Source organism: Poromitra crassiceps (assembly GCF_964638095.1).
Source record: "Poromitra crassiceps genome assembly, chromosome: 20".
Lineage (NCBI taxonomy): Eukaryota > Metazoa > Chordata > Actinopteri > Beryciformes > Melamphaidae > Poromitra > Poromitra crassiceps.
Window position 1 is genome coordinate 6,415,571 of NC_139637.1, and position 17,009 is coordinate 6,432,579.

The 17,009-nt window shown below is 45.3% G+C and overlaps 2 protein-coding genes across 2 annotated transcripts in view; both read right to left on the bottom strand.

The window, feature by feature from the left end:
* LOC310794528 (NLR family CARD domain-containing protein 3-like) overlaps nucleotides 1-17,009 on the bottom strand; it is a gene marked incomplete at its 5' end in the record, with an annotated part of 389,910 nt that overhangs the window by 805 nt on the left and 372,096 nt on the right. Inside the window, one exon of the mRNA XM_083656498.1 lies at nucleotides 9,948-9,994. Coding sequence (XP_083512624.1) covers nucleotides 9,948-9,994 — 47 coding nt within the window. The remainder of the gene's footprint in view (nucleotides 1-9,947; nucleotides 9,995-17,009) is intronic.
* The window catches only part of LOC310794427 (protein NLRC3-like), a gene marked incomplete at both ends in the record, with an annotated part of 65,769 nt that continues 62,352 nt past the window's right edge, over nucleotides 13,593-17,009 (bottom strand). Inside the window, one exon of the mRNA XM_083656428.1 lies at nucleotides 13,593-13,848. Within this exon, the coding sequence (XP_083512554.1) occupies nucleotides 13,593-13,848 (256 nt within the window). The remainder of the gene's footprint in view (nucleotides 13,849-17,009) is intronic.

Below are 17,009 nucleotides of genomic sequence, written 5' to 3' on the forward strand. Positions count from 1 at the left end.
AGCTGTTTATTATCTGTTGATTTATGAACACTTTGACCTTTAATCTCTTCACACTTTCATGGTGACACATTCTATCAGCCATCATCTTCATTCACAGCAGGACTGAATGAAGAGATGTCTCAAGCTGCTGTGAGGGACTTTCCATGTCAGCAGTTGACTGTTTAATACTTTATTTAGCTGAAACAAAGGAGGCTATTCTGATGTCTCTGTCAAAGCATAACACTGCTTTTAACACCATTGATATCATTTATATAGTCAAACATGTTCAAGAACAAACTCTACTTGAATCTGTTGAATGTTGATACCAGAGTAGGACACACACACACACACACACACACACACACACACACACACACACACACACAACACACACACACACACACACACACCACACGCACAGACAGCTCATTCCCCCCCCCCACACACACACCTCACCCCCACACACACACACACACACACATCACCCCCCCCCCACACACACACACACAGACACCTCACCCCCCCAGACACACACACACCTCACCCCCCCCCACACACACACACAGACACCTCACCCCCCCAGACACACACACACAGACACCTCACCCCCCCAGACACACACACACCTCACCCCCCCCCCACACACACACACAGACACCTCACCCCCCCAGACCCCCCCCCCCCCCACACACACACACACACACACACAGACACCTCACCCCCCCAGACACACACACACCTCACCCCCCCCCCCCCCTCCCACACACACACACCTCACCCCCCCCCCACACACACACCTCACCCCCCCCCCCACACACACACAGACACCTCACCCCCCAGGACACACACACACCTCACCCCCCCCCCCCCCCACACACACACACAGACACCTCACCCCCCCAGACACCTCACCCCCCCACACACACAGACACACACAGACACCTCACCTCACCCCACACACCTCACCTTCCCCACCACACACACACACACACACACACACACACACAGCTCACCCCCCCAGACACACACACACACACACACACCTCACCCCCCCCCACACACACCTCACCCCACACACCTCACCCCCCCCCCCCACACACACAGACAGCTCACCCCCCCCACACAGACACCTCACCCCCCCCCACACACACACCTCACCCCCCCCCACACACACACACACACACCTCACCCCCCCCCCCCCACACACACACACACACACACACACATCACCCCCCCACACACAGACAGCTCACCCCCCCCCCCACACACACACAGACACCTCACCCCACACACACACACACACAGACACCTCACCACCCCACACACACACCTTACGTCAAGTTTCATGCTATTCTGCATAGCACCACCTACTGGCAAACACAGAAAGCACTTTATCTTGATAACAGTTAGTCCGATCAACTTCAAACCTGGGGAAAGCGCTTAGGGCAGGTGTGGGCAACATGTTTTTCCTGAGGGCCATACTGGCTTACATCAAGTAAGTGAAGGGCCACACATTGGAGATCATACCTGCCATCACTCCTGATTTTCACAGCAGTCTCCCTATTCTGATATAATAGTGATACAAATCCAATGGCTGTAGCAGATGAGATTTATTAACATAATTCTGCCTTTTATTGAGTTTTTGGGGGTGGTTTTGTTTTTCTTTGAGTATTGGCCAGAATGACATGAACATTTGGACACTTATTCAGCAGGTATCTTGCATCTTGTGTTCAGGTGCACTGTAAAAAAGAAAAAAAGAAAAAGAAAAGAAAAAAAATGCAATTCCATCATGGGCCACACCGCATGCGTGGGCCGTATTTTGCCAATGTGTGGCTTAGGGGGACCTGATAGAGTGCAGTGCTGAATTTCGTGCAATTGGCATAGCGCCACCTACTGGCAACACAAATTTTGTTTATCTCGAGAATCGACTTCACACTCGGGGAATGCGCTGAGGGGGACCTCACGGATTTCAGTGCCAGATTTCATGCAATTCGGCATAGTGCCACCTACCGATACCTTACACACACACACACACACACACACACACACACACACACACACACACACACACACACACACACACACACAGCATAATACCAGCAAACTAGATTATCAGGCCGCCTGATAATCAAGTATGTTATATATCCTATAATACAATTGCCTAGATGGATGGGCGGGCGTGTGGTGTCTGTCAGTCACGATTTGATTTAGTTTTGTGTCACGAAAGTGACGTCGCCCGATGTAACTTTGGTGACGTTCAGTGCCAAAAAAATACCCTTAGACCTCAGGGGCCGGTTGCACCAAGTGGTCTTAACTATGCCTGGTCGTAACTCCTACGTCGGTCTTAGTTAAGACCAGTCTTTAGAGTGGATTTATGCCTGTTGCACCAACACGGCTTACGTCTGGTCTTAACTATGCTGGTCGTAGCAATGCGCGTCCATGTGAATTGCCAGGGAATGCACCCTGATTGGATGATGTTGCAAAAATGTGCCTCGCGACCTGCTTGGAGCGTCACTGTGCCACTACGCTCTCTCAGCCACTACTGTAAGTGCATCACTACACTACACTCCTCCCACCCTCCCTCGCTCCGGGGGAAAAATGGCGGCGATTGAGCCAGACAGACAGTCTGAATGAAATTGAATGTAACGTTCCCAATTCTATGTATTGAATTCTAAAAAATTAACGGCAACATTTGGGAAGGCTAAGCCACGCAACTAGTTCGTTGTAATCTAACATCATGCTTCAAAAGACGGAGAACTGGCTGTGTTACGACGATGACGGTAAGGAATCAAAAAGGTCTCCTCTGATAAGACACGGAGATCTCTGTTACAGGCAGGCGCTACGCCTCCTCCTGACTAGGGATGGGCATTTCTAGCAAAAACACTATTCGAAATTCGCTGGCCAAATTCGAATTTAATTCGAAATTCGAAAAAAAAAATAAAAATGTAAAAAAAAAAAAAAAATGTTTTTTGTATGTATTTTCTTTTTTTTTTGTGAGTGAAATGTTGCATTGTCTCCCCTGATTCTAAGTCTACGGCTTTATTAATTAATATAAAAAGCTTCTGCTGTGGATTTTTAGCTCAAACAAGCATTGCACCACTGAAGTAAAGAACATGTTACATGACATTGACATTTTCGAAAATAAAAAACAGTTTTGACAATCATGAGTGGTTCATTAAATATTTAGTAGGCTCAGGTCTGAGTGCCAAAGGGGTGCCAAAGTCACCCCCTCTCCCTCTTCATGGGATTTCATCCGCAATTCATTTTTCCATAAACCTTGCTTAAAATGCTTATAAAAATTGTTTTACTTGCTCAAACCAAGCGATTTGACTATACTTAGAATCGGGGGAGACAATGCAACATTTCACTCCAAATTTTTTTTTTTTTTTTTTTTTTTTCGAATTTCGAATTTCGAATTTCAATAATAAAAGTCGACCTTGATAATAACAACGATTATTCGAAAATTCGAAATTCGATGCCCATCCCTACTCCTGACCAGGCGTAAGAGTTACGCCTGGCGTAGCTGTTAGGTCGTAAAGTTACGACCAACTTAGCTTAAGACCAGTGTAAGACCAGTTCGTGCAACTGGCCCCAGGGTGTTAATATCCCTATAATATTCCTATAGGGGTTGACAGTGTGTCTGTGACCTGAGGGTGTTAATATCCCTATAATATTCCTATAGGGGTTGACAGTGTGTCTGTGACCTGAGGGTGTTAATATCCCTATAATATTCCTATAGGGGTTGACAGTGTGTCTGTGACCTGATGGTGTTAATATCCCTATAATATTCCTATAGGGGTTGACAGTGTGTCTGTGACCTGAGGGTGTTAATATCCATATAATATTCCTATAGGGGTTGACAGTGTGTCTGTGACCTGATGGTGTTAATATCCCTATAATATTCCTATAGGGGTTGACAGTGTGTCTGTGACCTGAGGGTGTTAATATCCATATAATATTCCTATAGGGGTTGACAGTGTGTCTGTGACCTGAGGGTGTTAATATCCATATAATATTCCTATAGGGGTTGACAGTGTGTCTGTGACCTGAGGGTGTTAATATCCATATAATATTCCTATAGGGGTTGACAGTGTGTCTGTGACCTGAGGGTGTTAATATCTATAATATTCCTATAGGGGTTGACAGTGTGTCTGTGACCTGAGGGTGTTAATATCTATAATATTCCTATAGGGGTTGACAGTGTGTCTGTGACCTGAGGGTGTTAATATCCATATAATATTCCTATAGGGGTTGACAGTGTGTCTGTGACCTGAGGGTGTTAATATCCCTATAATATTCCTATAGGGGTTGACAGTGTGTCTGTGGTGCTTAAACCCAAACCCGTTCGGAGCCCAAGTGGCGCGTGGGTCAGAGTCCGTTTCAGACTGAAAACATAACTTGTCTGAGATGACAGGTTGAGAGGCGGGTCATAGTAGCATGTTGATGATTTTATTTGACAATTATGGGGACTGGATTAGGCTTTGGCCAATCCTGGCGTGTTCCACCCCCAAATCGAGTGGGATTCAGCATGTTGTGGCGCTCTCCTGGGGAAGAGACTGCTGACGCGAGGTTTAGTGGTTGAGTGGAGCTCAGCGAGCCGCAGGCAGCCAGCTGCCGGAGCGGAGAGTGCAGCCCGTCGGCCTGGAATCTCCGAGGTGCGACCCCTGACAACCAGGCTCTCAGGCACGCGCCATTAACGCAATTGTGGTAAATACAATATTCCTGGAATGCGAGTTTTAACGAGCCAGTTACATTTCTTTGCATTCTTAGGCATAACCGTTTTCTTTATTGTGTATATCAACATACAAATGGCCAAGTTAGTAGTTAGTTTATGGGATAGGAATTCTGCCAGATGACAGGCACTAGGTGCCATTTTCTCCTTCATTTAGAAGAGAAAATTATGCTGAAATGAAGATTTGATTGACAGCTGCCATGTCGTGATATGATTGGATGAAATGGGGTAGAAATGTTATAGTACTATGTGACTTCAGCAAACTTTAGTTTACGGTTATGAATGAAATCTTGAAAAATGAACTTTTGATGTGAAAAAGTGTGAAAAATTAAAGAAATTAGATTTTTGTGATTTCTTTTGGTATACATAGGTGCACTGCATACCCAGGTATTTGAACTAAAATAAAATAAAAGTCATTTTTGGGTTCAGCTCGACTTTAAAGCCCCATTCAGCAACTTTTCCAAGTTTTGCTATTGGGGAAACTGCGCCCTCTGGGTGCAATAGTCTGTATCAGTATCGCCATTCAAAGTCAACAAAACACAGCGCCAGAAATACATGTGACATCGGGTACTCACCACATGATGAAATAATAATCCAAATGTCATTTTCGTATCAAATCCGCACCGAGTTACTTCCTTGTTTTACTGAACACAGCGCTTCCGCTGTACAGAGCATGCGCGGTATGCCGCTCATGCTGTCTACGGGACGCAGGCACAAAATGCTTAGTGCCAGGAGAGGCCTTTGGAGGGCGCTGTGTGACCAATAGAGGCGACATTCTCCCTCTTAGAATACACTGGACCATCTTCAATGACTAAAAAGCTGTTATATTAATGTGAAAAAGTTACTGATGGGGGTTTTAAAGCTCCCCTCCTGTCAGTTACTCCTCCCTGTTTCACCTTTTATGTTCTATGAAAACGTACATGTGCACGCGCTGTAACAACACACATCACCATTTGTGCCAAAGAGCTTACATTGATAAGAACCAAAGCCTAACAGTTTGTTCCACTGCAACATAATGACTGGAGGCGCTGTTGTAAAAGAAGCAGAACAGTCCTCGATAGGTCCTCTGACAGATCAGGTTGTTAAGTTTATTATGTCCGAGGAGTCTATTTAATGAGCAACTTTCAAGTGATATAGGACAAAAGCTGGTTATGACAACTATGATGTCACTCAGTGGTGATGGCTGAGTAGGTGGGCCTGAGTAATATCATCAGTGATGTCACTCAGTGGTGATGGCTAAGTAGGTGGGCCTGAGTAATATCATCAGTGATGTCACTCAGTGGTGATGGCTAAGTAGGTGGGCCTGAGTAATATCATCAGTGATGTCACTCAGTGGTGATGGCTAAGTAGGTGGGCCTGAGTAATATCATCAGTGATGTCACTCAGTGGTGATGGCTAAGTAGGTGGGCCTGAGTAATGTCATCAGTGATGTCACTCAAAATCTTCACAACAGCATGGGCTTCAGGAAAGCCCTTTGAGCCTGTGATAGGACACATTTAGTACAGTTTCTCCTTATATTTACGCATCTACTTCTTCCTTTCTTCTTTCACAAGCAAAAGACCAGGCAAGGCCTGACAACAGCAGGGCCATTTGCAACTATTTTTATCAGATATTGGCAAACACTGCTTTGTTTCATGTATCTGGTTTATATGCACAGTCCTACGGTCAGTTAGGGAAGCTGGCTCTATTGAAATCTTCAAAACTACACTCAAAACCCATTTATTTTCCCAATCATATGGTTGTGTTTGATGGTGTCATTCTCTGGAAACATTTATTAGCTGTTGAGTATATATAATCCTGAATTGCTGAGCGGGCTGTCTCAAGCCAGCAATATCAGTATAAACTTAGACTTAGACCTAATTTAATAATATGGCATCAGTCGACCCAGTAGCTTAGATAGAAAAACTAATAGCTGGTGAATAAACTTAGTCCTGAACTGCTGAGCGGGCTATCTCAAGCCAGCAGTATCAGTCTAAACTTAGACCTAGACTACCTAGACCTGAATTAGCAGTATAGTATTAGTCATCCTAGTAGTATGGACAGAATATCTAATATCCGCTAAATAAACTTAGTCCTGAACTGCTGAGCGGGATGTCTCAAGCCAGCAGTATCAGTATAAATCTAGGCTTGATTTTGTAGTATAGTATCAGTTGTCCCAGCAGTATAGGCAGGAAATTATTAGCTGCCAAACTTAGTTCCACCTCTGCGCAGATTCCTTCATACTGGCTCTCCCCTCTTCTCTCTCTCCTCCTCAGGTGTCCTTCACTGGCCTGACTTGCACCCCCGCCCGCCCGTCGACCGCCACCTCAGCCCTCGATCTGATCGTCATCGTCCTGGCCACCTGTCGTCACTCTGGCCCATCTACCCACTCCTCCTTCACCTCCCCCCTTCCCCGGCCTCATCATCACCACCGACCCCTATCCTCCCCTCCTCTCATCTCGGTCGATGCCACCAATGCGGACTCATGGATCCCTCAGATCACCCTCGTGGAACTCCTGATCATTTTCCCCCTTTTCAGCTTGCTAATTAGCTAGTATTCCCTGAACTTACTAACACTTAAAGACTCAATTTTCTATTTCTTTTTGGAATCTACCTTTTTACACTTTCAACTTTCTTCCCTGATCTTAGGATCATTTAAAGACTACATTTTCATATTGCTTTTGTTGGACTCCTATTTACATTTTCAATTTTCTGTTCTTTTGTAAATTCTATTTCTATAATGTGAAACTCTGTAAATGGTTAGCCCGGCATCTTCTCAGCCTGTCCCGGAGGGGGGTCCCCAGAGGGGGTCCATAGTTGGGCCCCTACAGTACATCGGCCCTCACAAGGTTCCTCCTCAGCCAACAAGTCACTGAGGCAATCCATGTGTCCCGGCCTGGCCTTCTCTCCCACGCCTTATGTGTGTGGGGGCGGGGGCCGGGGTGGGGGGCATCGGTGCTCTCCATCACTGGTAGAGGGATGCCGGTAGGTTAGAATAGCTTAGGTTAGGCGATAGATTAGCTACAGCCTAACTGTAGGCTGTAGACCTGTTATAGTGTTCAGGCTAAAATCAGACTAGAGCAGAATAGGACAGGGCAGACTAGGCTGTAGATTAGCTAGATTCCCTGTGTTCTAGTTAGTTCTGGTTAATGGCTAGAGTAGTCAGATTGTCTGATTTGCTCGCCCCTTTTCCTGCTCTCTCCTTTCTCACACTCTAAAGCATGCCACTCATTCTACTCTAAAGCATGGCATCCCCTCCTTTCCCTGTTCTCTCCTCATACTCTCTCATACTCTCCCTGCTCTCCCTCCCCACCTCCTCCCTTTCCTGAACTCTCCTCCCCCACTATTCTAAAGCATGGCACCCATTCTATTCTATACCATGGCACCCATGATCTTTCTCTTTCCCCCTTCCCCTGCTCCTTCCACACCTCTCCTTCCCTGCTCTCTCCTCCCCCACATTTCCCATTCCCTCCCCACCTTCTCCCTTTCCCTGCTCTCTCCTCCCCCACATCCCCCGCTCTCCCTCCCTCCTCCCCTCTTCTGCTCTCTCCTCTTTCTCCCTTCCCCACCTCCTCCCCTTCCCTGCTCTCTCCTCCCCTTCCCGGCTCTCTCCTCCCCTTCCCGGCTCTCTCCTCCCCTTCCCTGCTCTCTCCTCCCCTTCCCGGCTCTCTCCTCCCCTTCCCGGCTCTCTCCTCCCCTTCCCTGCTCTCTCCTCCCCTTCCCTGCTCTCTCCTCCCCTTCCCGGCTCTCTCCTCCCCCACATTTCCCATTCATGTGGGAAATTGACCTCATCACTTTCCTGCTCTCTCCTCTCACATTCTCCCTGCTCTCCCTCCCCTGCACCACCTCCTCCCTCTCCTGATCTCTCCTCCCCCACTATTCTAAAGCATAGCACCCATTCTACCCTAAAGCATGGCACCCTTTCTATTCTATATTTCTATATTTTCTATATTTCTCTATCATATGATTGTTCAATGTGTTTTCCTTACTACTGTAATTGCTACTGTTGTGTCAGCTAGAATTAGCTAGACATATTTTCTGTGAAGTCCTCTGAGACATGCTTGTGAATTAGGCCTTGGCCACACTGATCCGTGGTGTCTGTCCGTGTGCGTTCATTTCTCTGTTCACTTCCATTCATTTTCAATGACAGCTGTCCGACTGTCCGTGGAGCACTCAGAAGCGTACGTATCCAGAAAATCTGCATACGTTTTGATGGACAGAAAGTTGAAGAGGGATGAACTTTTTCTGGACGGACGTATCGGATGGTCGGATGGTCGGATAGTCACTGTCCGTTTAGCCAATCAGAGTCGAGGTCTCGAGAGGAGGCGTTCCGAGATTTGTTTCAACTTTTCAAAGAAGATGGCCGAGGCGGTGAACGAGGCTATAAGGGATTCCCCAGCAAAATGAGTAAAATTGTGTGATTTCACTAGGATTTCAGTGACTAGAAGTTAGTCCAAGGGGAGAATGTAGTGCATATACTTCTCTCCAGTTATCTGCACATGATCTACATTATATTATACTCGCGCTGTTCATGTCATTTGCATCGAGTCACATTCCCAAGGAGCTGCACGCAGGCTGTGCAGGCAGGCTCGCTGGCCGCGGAGCAGCCCCGGCGCTTTCGGCGAGGGGTTTGACGTAGACTCAGTTCTCATCGGACAGACATCTGTCCGTTCAATAATTCTGTCCATTTTCTGACGGATCAGTGTGGCCAAGGCCTTAGGGCTATACAAATAAACTTGACTTGACTATGGTCTCATGCAGTCACAGTAACGTACGTGCTATACTAGTTGACTGTTGTCTTTGCAGTGTGTTCAAGTGCACATTTTTGGCCGTGACACAGGAGATGTGAGGTGATGCAACAGTCGGCATTCTTTGTCTTTTGAAGTTTTGGTGGTGTGTTGCAGCCTTAAGATATCCGCTGGAGAAAATAAAATCCATGCACAGATTTACCTCCTATAGGTCCACAAATTTCACATATATTATTAAGCTCCGCCAGCGCCACACAGCTTCCGGCTCGCTGGTTGCTCACCAGCACATCCCAGTGGGGCGGTGCTTATAGTAAAAATCTTGTCTAAAAGTATTAATATTGAACATGTCACGTGTCTAATTTGCACTATTCAACACTGCATTTTCTCAGTGTCTCAGAAACACACTCTGCAAGTTTGAAGTTGATCGGACGAACGGCTCTGGAGATGTGTGATAAACAGAGAACATACAGACAGACGGTCGTGCATTTATTAAGGAGATAAACACTTACACTTCCTCAGACCTGGTTTCAACCTCTGGACTCCACCATGGTCCACACTGTGGGGCAAACAAAGTCAGACCAGAGTATTCTATTTGAGGACAGAAACAAAACCTTCCCTATGAAGGGTTTTCCATATAATAGGGGCAGTTCGTTATTTATGGAAGGGGTCACTGGAGGAAATAGGGGAGGGTGATGCTTTTTAAATATATACCTGAGAGAGTCCAGTCTCCAGTGTGGATCCTCCAGTCCAGCAGAGAGCAGCTCCACTCCTGGGCCTCCTGGATGATTGTAGCTCAGGTCCAGCTCTCTCAGATGGGAGGGGTTAGAGCTCAGAGCTGAGGCCAGAGAAGCACAGCCTTCCTCTGTAAGCAGACAGCCTGACAAACTGCACACACACACACACACACACACACACACACACACACACACACACACACAAATGAATCTATGTCAGATTTGATTAGTAGCCTACTGTGAAATTAGTTGTGATAATGCCGTCAAATTCTAGCAAAACGGTTACTGCTTCATACAGTTGGCTGGTCAGCTCTGTGGTTATGTGCTGCAGTTTGAGAGTTCCCTACTCACTGTCCGACAGAATATTAGAAGTCCTTTCTGCTTTTTCAGGTTTCAACAACTGAGGCAGCACAGAGAGGAAAGAATGAAATGCCCTCATGGAAAGTCATTCAGAGGGGCTATGAAAGGCTAAATGTTGGTATCACACCTGGTTTAAAAAAATACATGGACAGAGAAAATCACCCACAGGTGTTTGTCTGCTGATAGTAATCTGTATGTAAAGCAGGATGTAAATGATAGTAATCTGTATGTAAAGCAGGATGTAAATGATAGTAATCTGTATGTAAAGCAGGATGTCAATGATAGTAATCTGTATGTAAAGCAGGATGTAAATGATAGTAATCTGTATGTAAAGCAGGATGTAAATAGCCATCTGTTGATCAGGTTAAAGCACAACAACAATGCTGGCAGTTGTTGGGGAATGTTTGATTAGTGTGCTATGGGCTAAAGCAGGGATACTAAGACTGATAGGTAAGACTGAGTTACTCTTCCTCCCAGGGAAAGACTGCCCTCTAGCAGACCTCTCCATCTCCATTGACAATACCACTGTACTTTCATCCCAAGCAGCTAAGAACCTTGGGGTGATCATTGACAACCAGCTGTCTTGCTCGCCCTACATTGCTGCGACAGCACGCTCCTGTAGGTTCTCCCTGTACAACATCCGCAAAATCCGCTCGTTTCTCACCAGGGAAGCGACACAACTCCTGGTCCACTCACTTATCATCTCCCGCCTGGACTACTGCAACGTGCTTCTGGCCGGCCTTCCTGCCGCTGACATCCGACCGCTTCAGCTCATTCAGAACGCTGCAGCCCGTCTGGTTTTCAACCAACCTAAAATTCTCTCATGTCACTCCCCTCTTCCATGACCTTCACTGGCTTCCGATCTCGGCACGCATTAAATTAAAAACACTGGTCTGGCCTACAGGGCAGTACACCAGACAGCCCCTCTGTACTTACAATCTCTGGTCAGGCTCAAGACTAAAGACACACCTTTTCAGGCTCCATCTGGGCCCTTCTTGAAACTAACTTCTTTCTCTCTCTCCCAAAAAAAAAAAAAAAAAAAACGTACTAACTACTTACTAACTTAACTTTACCACTATTCCTTCAGAAGTTGTAGTTGTCATAGACCGTGTTGCATAGTTGATTGCTCTATTGCTGACAAAAATGTGTTATTGTAAGTCGCTTTGGATAAAAGTGTCTGCCAAATAACGTAATGTAATGTACTCAACTTGCTTTGCCCGGGGGCCACTTTTTGAACCACCAAGCTGTTAATGTTAATGTTAACAAGCATTATACCATGGTCTGGGTGAATACTCGATTCTGATTGGCTGCAAGGTGTCCATTAATTAGTGATAATGTACAGTGATAATGTACACCTAGCTAAATGGTCTGTTCACCGTTCATATCAATGCGCCAGGATTACGACCACGACAGAGCTATACCATGGCACTATGGCACTTTTATAAGTTTAGAAAAAAAAATAGTCAGTCAAAGTAACTATTTAGATTACCCCTGAGTGCTCAGTTTATTAAAATAACGGCTATTTAGAAATCTGATTTTTGTTCTGGTCAGCTGACAGAAGCCGGGCTCTCAGCTGTCAACTGTCAAACCCTCTGTTTACAACTTGCAGCAAGCAGCAGCCAGGCGCTCTGGGAGAGCGCCCGCTGCCTCTATCACTGATACAAATCAAGTCGAAGAGGAAAAAGACGAGATCAACAAAAAGAAAACAACGAAATGGGCAGTTAACAGCAACACACTGAGAGACGTCCTTGCACAAAACATACCTGGACTCCAACATAGAAAGCTGATGGTTTTCAGTCTCCTCCGAGTGCAGCGCGAGCCATTTACGTCTATAAGACCCGCAGACGTTAACGTAATTCCCTGGAATGCGAGAATTAACGAGCCAGTTACATGGCGTTGCATTCTTAGACATTGCCATTTGCTTTTATTTCGTATGTTACATACAATTGGCTAAATTATTAGTTAGCTTGACTCTAGAATTGTGCCAGGTGCAGGCACTAACCGGCCATTTTATCCAATGATAGCCTAATCTTGAGCAGCCGAGGGGACTATTTTGTCTCGCCGGTTCTCAACTCATATTCAAGGTTATGAAAACTAGATTTTGATTGCAAAATGCATGGAAATATAAATGAATGGTCTTGTTTTGTTTCTTTGGCAAGTGACCATGATATAAGCGGGTTAATGCACTTCGAGGTGTCCATTATCAGAAATTATTGGACTTTGCGGCTTTGCCTCGGACGGTTTACGCCTCCATGTCGTCCAATAATTTCTGATAATGGACACCTCGTCGTGCATTAACCCTTACATAATCAGAGTGAGAATGCAAACCCAATATCCAGTGTATTGAAGGTACTGTACAGCAAAAGGTAGAAATTCAGTTTCTTCAATTCAGTTCAGTTCTCAAATTTGTTCAGAGTAAACCCTCTTCCCAAACAAATCAATAAAGGATCTCTCTCCAAAAGAAAATTAACCTACTTATCCTGTGTGCACAAAGACAACCTGTTTGGTTACACTTAGATCATATAAATTAAGTAGGCTACATATAGTAAGTGCCTGGGTGGCAAGCAGGCTGCAATACTTGACAATTTAGCTGGAGCTCAGTCAAACTTTATTTAACAGAAGGGATGAGGAAGCGCTGCGTGGGTCCTTAGTAAAATCACTGAAACAGGTGCTCTTTGGTGAGGGTGGAGAGAAGCATGAGAAAAAGTTCAAGTTGGATCCTTGTAAAAGTCAAAAAATTGAGTAGAGTACAGGAAAAACTTGAAAAATCCAAGGCTACTCTGTTTCAGGTAGAAAAGTTAAAAAGCCTTTATTGTGGCATGGCTAAATCTTACACAATTAAAAAGACCAACGCGTTTCAGCTACAGAGAGCCTTCATCAGGGTAAGTAAGTAAGTAAGTAAAACTTTATTTCTATAGCGCCCTTCACAGCACGAGTGCACAGAGTGCTTTACATAAATAAAAACAGCATCAAAAGAATACAGGCACAGGAATAGTATAAAAAGGGGGAAACATAAAACAAAAACAAGGAACATAGGGAACAAAGGGTGGCTAAGAATGACTAGTTGAAAGCCTGTCTAAACAGGTGGGTCTTTAGAAGACGCTTAAAGATAAGCTCTGAGGGAGCGGCTCTCAGGTCAGGGGGGAGGGCGTTCCAGAGCCTCGGGGCCGTCGCCTCGAAAGCTCTGTCCCCTTTGGTTTTTAATTTGGTCCTGGGTACGACCAGGAGCGCCTGGTCAGAGGACCTCAGTGACCGCCTAGAGGAGTAGGGAAGGATGAGGTCAGTGATGTAGGCAGGGGCTTGGCCGAACAGAGATCTATAAGCGAACACAATGATTTTGAAGTTAATCCTGTGATGAACCGGGAGCCAGTGCAGGGATGCTAAGATGGGGGTGATATGACAAGACTTTTTTGACCTAGTAAGCAGTCTGGCAGCAGCGTTCTGGATCAGCTGGAGTTGAGCCACAGATGATTTGTTGAGGTAGGAGAATAGGGAGTTACAGTAGTCTAGTCTCGAAGAGATAAAAGCATGTATGGACATTTCTATTTCGGCATGGGATATAATGGACCGGAGTTTGGCGATATTTCTAAGATGGAAGAAGCAGGTGCGGGTCAGGGATTTTACGTGTTTATCTAAGTGCATGGACTGATCGAATATTACCCCCAGGTTTCTTATATGAGGGCGTTAAGGGACCCCAAGTGCGTCTTTATTTAGAGGCTCAACACTGAAATGCATGGCATTTCATGGCAATAGAAGTCATCCCCAAATCTGCCAGAGGAGGGGATAGACTCAAACATCTCCTCCAAAGAGAAACTTTTTGGATTGTAACCCTAAAATCAACCACCTTCCCTGGTTTGAATGATGATATTGATTTCTCTCCATTTCTCTGAGTCAGACATTGTTTTTTGTTATTGAGATATTTTGCTCAGTTAAATTTATTTGGTTCCTCATCGTGTAGCTTCCTGGGAGGTCTCTATGGCCTCAAATGTGTAGGCTGCACAATTGTTGCTGGTACTGTATTTAGTTCCTCCTGTCAGGTTGGAGTGTTATTCCTCCAATTCCCTTGCCCTGAGCCTGACCCGGGGGATATGTGAAGTGTACCCTTTCAGACATGAGGCATGTTGCTTTCATACATGTGGAGCATGTAAAGTAGGGTGTAAAGTAGAGAGGGGGCGGGGGTGGGGGGAATTTGGACATGACCACACAATGGGGAGTTGTGAAAACTGACCACACAGCTGTACTTCACTGTCTGAGCATAGCCTTAAAGCAGCTACGAGCAAGGTTTTCGATTGTTATTAAACAGTCTAATTTTAATATCGATGCCTCACATCTTACCTCTAATAGTAGACGAGACCAACGCAGAGTAGTCTCGCTTGAACACCGAGTGAATCGGCCAGTGTTGTCTTGATGATTAGTCTGTCTGCGGCCGAGGCAGATCAGGAAGTGAAATGAAACGGTTTGCGGCAGCCACTTTGGCCATAACCACAAAATAACAAAATTACTTCCAAACAAACTGTTAGAATCTAATGAGAGATGTTCGCGAGAGTAGCAAGCCCCTGGATGTAGGTTGAAGGCAGGCAGCTGCCGTAAAACGTTTCATTTCACTTCCTGGTCTATCCGGCCCGCCGGAAGACAGACACAGACTCTATAATCATCAAGAGAGCAATCTCCGATTCACAAGGCTTTGGTCTCAGCTACTATTATAGGGTAAGATGTGATGCATCAATATTACATTCAGGCTGTTTAATAACAATTGAAAATCTTGCTCGTAGCTGCTTTAAGTGAATCGCATTGACATTCAACAAACTATCATGACATGCAAAGTCTGAAAACAAGTTGCTAAAAATAGATAATGGGCGATAACTGCTAACGTTCACGGCATATAATCGTTTGCGCATAACGTTAGTAATTAATTAAACAACCCTACAACTCACGCCCAGATGCATCGATTTCCTCGAGTCTCAAGCGCTAAAAATAAAACAGGTCTTTGCCATGTTCAGTCCTAAAATGCGTCAACCCCACTAGAATTATACAGAATACAGGAAGCTAGACGTTTTTACCTTCAAAATAAAATCAATGTTGTATTGCTTAGTAACAAGAAATCAGAACGGTCGACTCACTACGGGTTAAAATTGACTTTTCGAAGGGAGCAGATATTCTTCCAGTTTATCTCTGTTCTGTATCTTTCGGATAACACACACGAAAAAACATTACACGTGCATTTACTTCATTTAATTGCCATTATTGCGAAGGTTATACCCTGAAGTTTCCGTTTATACTGCCTGACTTGACGCTACTTGGAATTTGCGGTTCTGCACGTGAATCTTCACAAACGCTGTGTAAACATAAAATAAAAGGCATGAACGCAACCAGATCCAGATACCCTACCTAGCGATGTCCAATACTGGGAAGCAGGACGACCCTCGCGTCCAAAAATGCTAATTAAATGTGTGTGCTGTGCGAAGCTATGCAGAAATGAAATAAGATCAAAGCCATGAGCATTTCAATGCAGCAACATGTAGCCTGTTGGCTGACACACACGGAGCAGGTTCGAGCTTCATTTGGAAAAACTGAAACGGCATGATGTTGTTTTTGCTCGCTCATTCACATACAGTATAATAATAATCTGCCACGCTGTCTTTCTGTCTCCCTCCCTCTCCTCATGCACTCACTGAGCTGGCTACTTCACGGAGCTCTTGAGGGGGGGAGACAATCCGTCCCTGATACAAGGGCTCGAGGTTGTCTCACCTCCAGATAGTAGGAGGGTCACGGGAGCTCGCATAGCTCACCAAAATGTGTTCATACATACATACACCGCCATCCGGATGCCCTCTAGCCTCTAGATACTGTAACTCCCGAATTCCAAGGCATGTCTGAAAGCGGCTTATGGTATCGCCGTTCAGTCACCCAAAATACAAATTCTAACAGCGCCAGAAACACTCACATGTACATGTTTTGACTTGTGTACTCACCATGCGATGAAATATAAACAGTGTTGGGCGTGTTACTGTAATTACTTACTTTTTCAATAACAAAGTAATATAAGGCGTTACAATTTCCAAAACAGTAATTATATTACAGTTACTAATCCAAGAAAGGCTGCATTACTGCGTTAGATCATTGCCCGCCAGAATGCAGTGTTTTCTATGTAAAAAGAGAAGAAAAGAAAAAGTAATCCTCACAATCTCAGGTAGACCTGTCACGCAAACGCACACATACGTCAGAGCGTGGTTGTGCACAACACGGGATGCCGGCTACTTCACAGGCAGGAATTATTTCCTGTGCCTCTCTGTGGTGCATCTGAGTGGGATCAGGGACCCGACCCGAGACCCGTACGGGTCCGGGTCCATATTTATTATGATCAATTAGGGTCCGGGTCGGGTGCGATTCTATCACTATCTCTTCTATCGTTATGTGTAATACCCGAGTAGACCTGTGAAGACCTCTATAAAGGATTGAACATGTTGAATCTGACCA